At 57.1% G+C, this 2023-nt stretch overlaps 1 gene segment (V, D, J or C); it reads left to right on the top strand.

Moving 5' to 3' along the window:
* Window positions 1-938: 938 nt before the first annotated feature.
* LOC105308671 lies at window positions 939-1470 on the top strand (the record flags this gene model as incomplete). The annotated part of the segment is given in 2 exon segments: window positions 939-1023; window positions 1136-1470. Coding segments are annotated over 2 exon segments (381 nt in total), but the record flags the coding sequence as incomplete, so codon positions are not given.
* Window positions 1471-2023: the final 553 nt, after the last annotated feature.

Below are 2023 nucleotides of genomic sequence, written 5' to 3'. Positions count from 1 at the left end.
GGGTCATTGCTGAGAATCCCCATGGCAGGGGTCCCGGTCCCAGGTGGTGCTGTCACGGTCACCCTCCTCTTCTGTGTCCTGGAAGCTGAGATCAGCGTGAGCCTGATTCAGAAATGCAGAGATCTGACTCTCATACACACACGACACAGACTCGTGTGCCATGTTTTATTCAGTTCACACACTAACAAGAGGACCGGTTGCCAGGTGAAGCTTGGTCAAGGAGCAGGTGTAAAACAAAGTGCCGCGAGTCCCCGGGGAGGACACGGAACCAGCAGTTCGTGTGCTGGAGACACACGGCTCGATCTAACAAGGAGGAACCTCACTGAAGGGTAGAACTGCGTCCCGCACAGAAGGAGACTCGCCTCCACGGGGACGGTCACTGCTCTGTATTGTCCTGATCTATGAGGAGTTTGTATAAGACACACCACCTCTGTCCTGACCACAGAACAGCCAAGGAACCTGTGCTCAGAACCACCGTGAGGACTCTGAGTAGAGCATAGAGACTGCCCTCAGGGGATGGGAGGCCACATAAGGGGACACATGGCCTGGCCCTTAGGGGGAGGTGGACAGAGCCTTAGGGAGCAGGACCTGTTTCTGATGGGCTCTAGTCACCATGTCACAGAGTGATGCATCTGGGACTGGGCACCAGGGGGCACACAGTGACTGTTTCTGTGGAGTCTGGGGGACCCCAGCTGAGACAAACCACCTGGCACTGCCTGGAGCCCCCTATGCATGGCTCGCAGCTGTGACAACCTCACCCCACAGGCCCCACACAGCCCCGCCCCTGCTTATCCCTTCAGCTCCCAGTCAGAGTGGCCTGAACCAGGGTCCAGTGAGGGACCAGAAAGCTGGGGTGCTCATTTGCATGAGTGGAAACCTCCCTCTGTCAGAGCTTGAAGTAGGGAGGGAGAGACTTGGGGGAAGCTCTGCTTCAGCTGTGGGGACACAGAGGGCAAGACTCAGTGATCATCTCCACCATGGCCTGGTCCCCTCTCCTCCTCACCCTCCTTGCTCACTGCACAGGTGACCGGATACAGGGACAGTGGAGGGGACTTAGGGTGGCCACACGGGACCCTGCTCCCTCCTCTTGTCTCTAGCCCCAGGATCACCATGTCTGTGTCTCTCCCTCTTCCAGGCTCCTGGGCCCAGTCTGTGCTGACCCAGCCGTCCTCAGTGTCTGGGGCCCCGGGACAGAGTGTCACCATCTCCTGCACTGGAAGCAGCTCCAACATTGGGCTTGGCAATTATGTGCAGTGGTACCAACAGCTCCCGGAAACAGCCCCCAAAACCCTCATCTATGGTGCTAGCAGTCGACCTTCGGGGGTCCCCGACCGATTCTCTGGCTCCAGATCTGGCAGCTCGGCCTCCCTGACCATCCGTGGGCTCCAGGCTGAGGACGAGGCCGATTATTACTGCTCCGCATGGGACAACAGTCTAGATGCTCACTCAGTGCTCCAGGCCCGTGGGGAAGTGAGACAAAAACCTGCTGACCCCCTGCAACGGGGCTTCCCTGTGCAGCCCTACTCTTCTTACAGGAAAGGACGTTCTCTTTTCTGTTTGGAAAATCTGAGGTCTGAAACCCACGCCAGCAAACCTGTCTGCTAAATCTGTCCACATTGTGTGATTTTCTTAAGTGACCTGAAGTTCCTGGATGTGGGGCGGGTGGACCTAGGGACAGAGTCCATGAGAGGTGTTTTGGAGCCGGGGCTGTCATAACACAATACCCAGACGGGAACCTTAACTAACAGAACCGTATGTTCCCACAGTTCTGGATTCTGGAAGTCCAAGGCAGAGGTGTGGGCAGGTGGGTCTCTCCCGAGGCCTCGCTCCTTGGCCGGCAGACGGCTGCATTCTCCCCGAGTCCTCACACAGCCTTCTCTCTGTGTGCGCTCACCCCTGGTTTCTCCTCCTCTTCTCATAAAGACACCAGCCCTTCTGATTGGGCGCCACCCGCCTGAGCTCCTTAACCTTAGTTACCTCCTTTAGACCTGGTCTCCAGAGACTATCACATTGGGAGTTAAGA

This window comes from Pteropus vampyrus, unplaced genomic scaffold, assembly GCF_000151845.1.
Source record: "Pteropus vampyrus isolate Shadow unplaced genomic scaffold, Pvam_2.0 Scaffold611, whole genome shotgun sequence".
NCBI lineage: Eukaryota > Metazoa > Chordata > Mammalia > Chiroptera > Pteropodidae > Pteropus > Pteropus vampyrus.
This window is presented reverse-complemented; position numbering and strand designations above follow the sequence as displayed.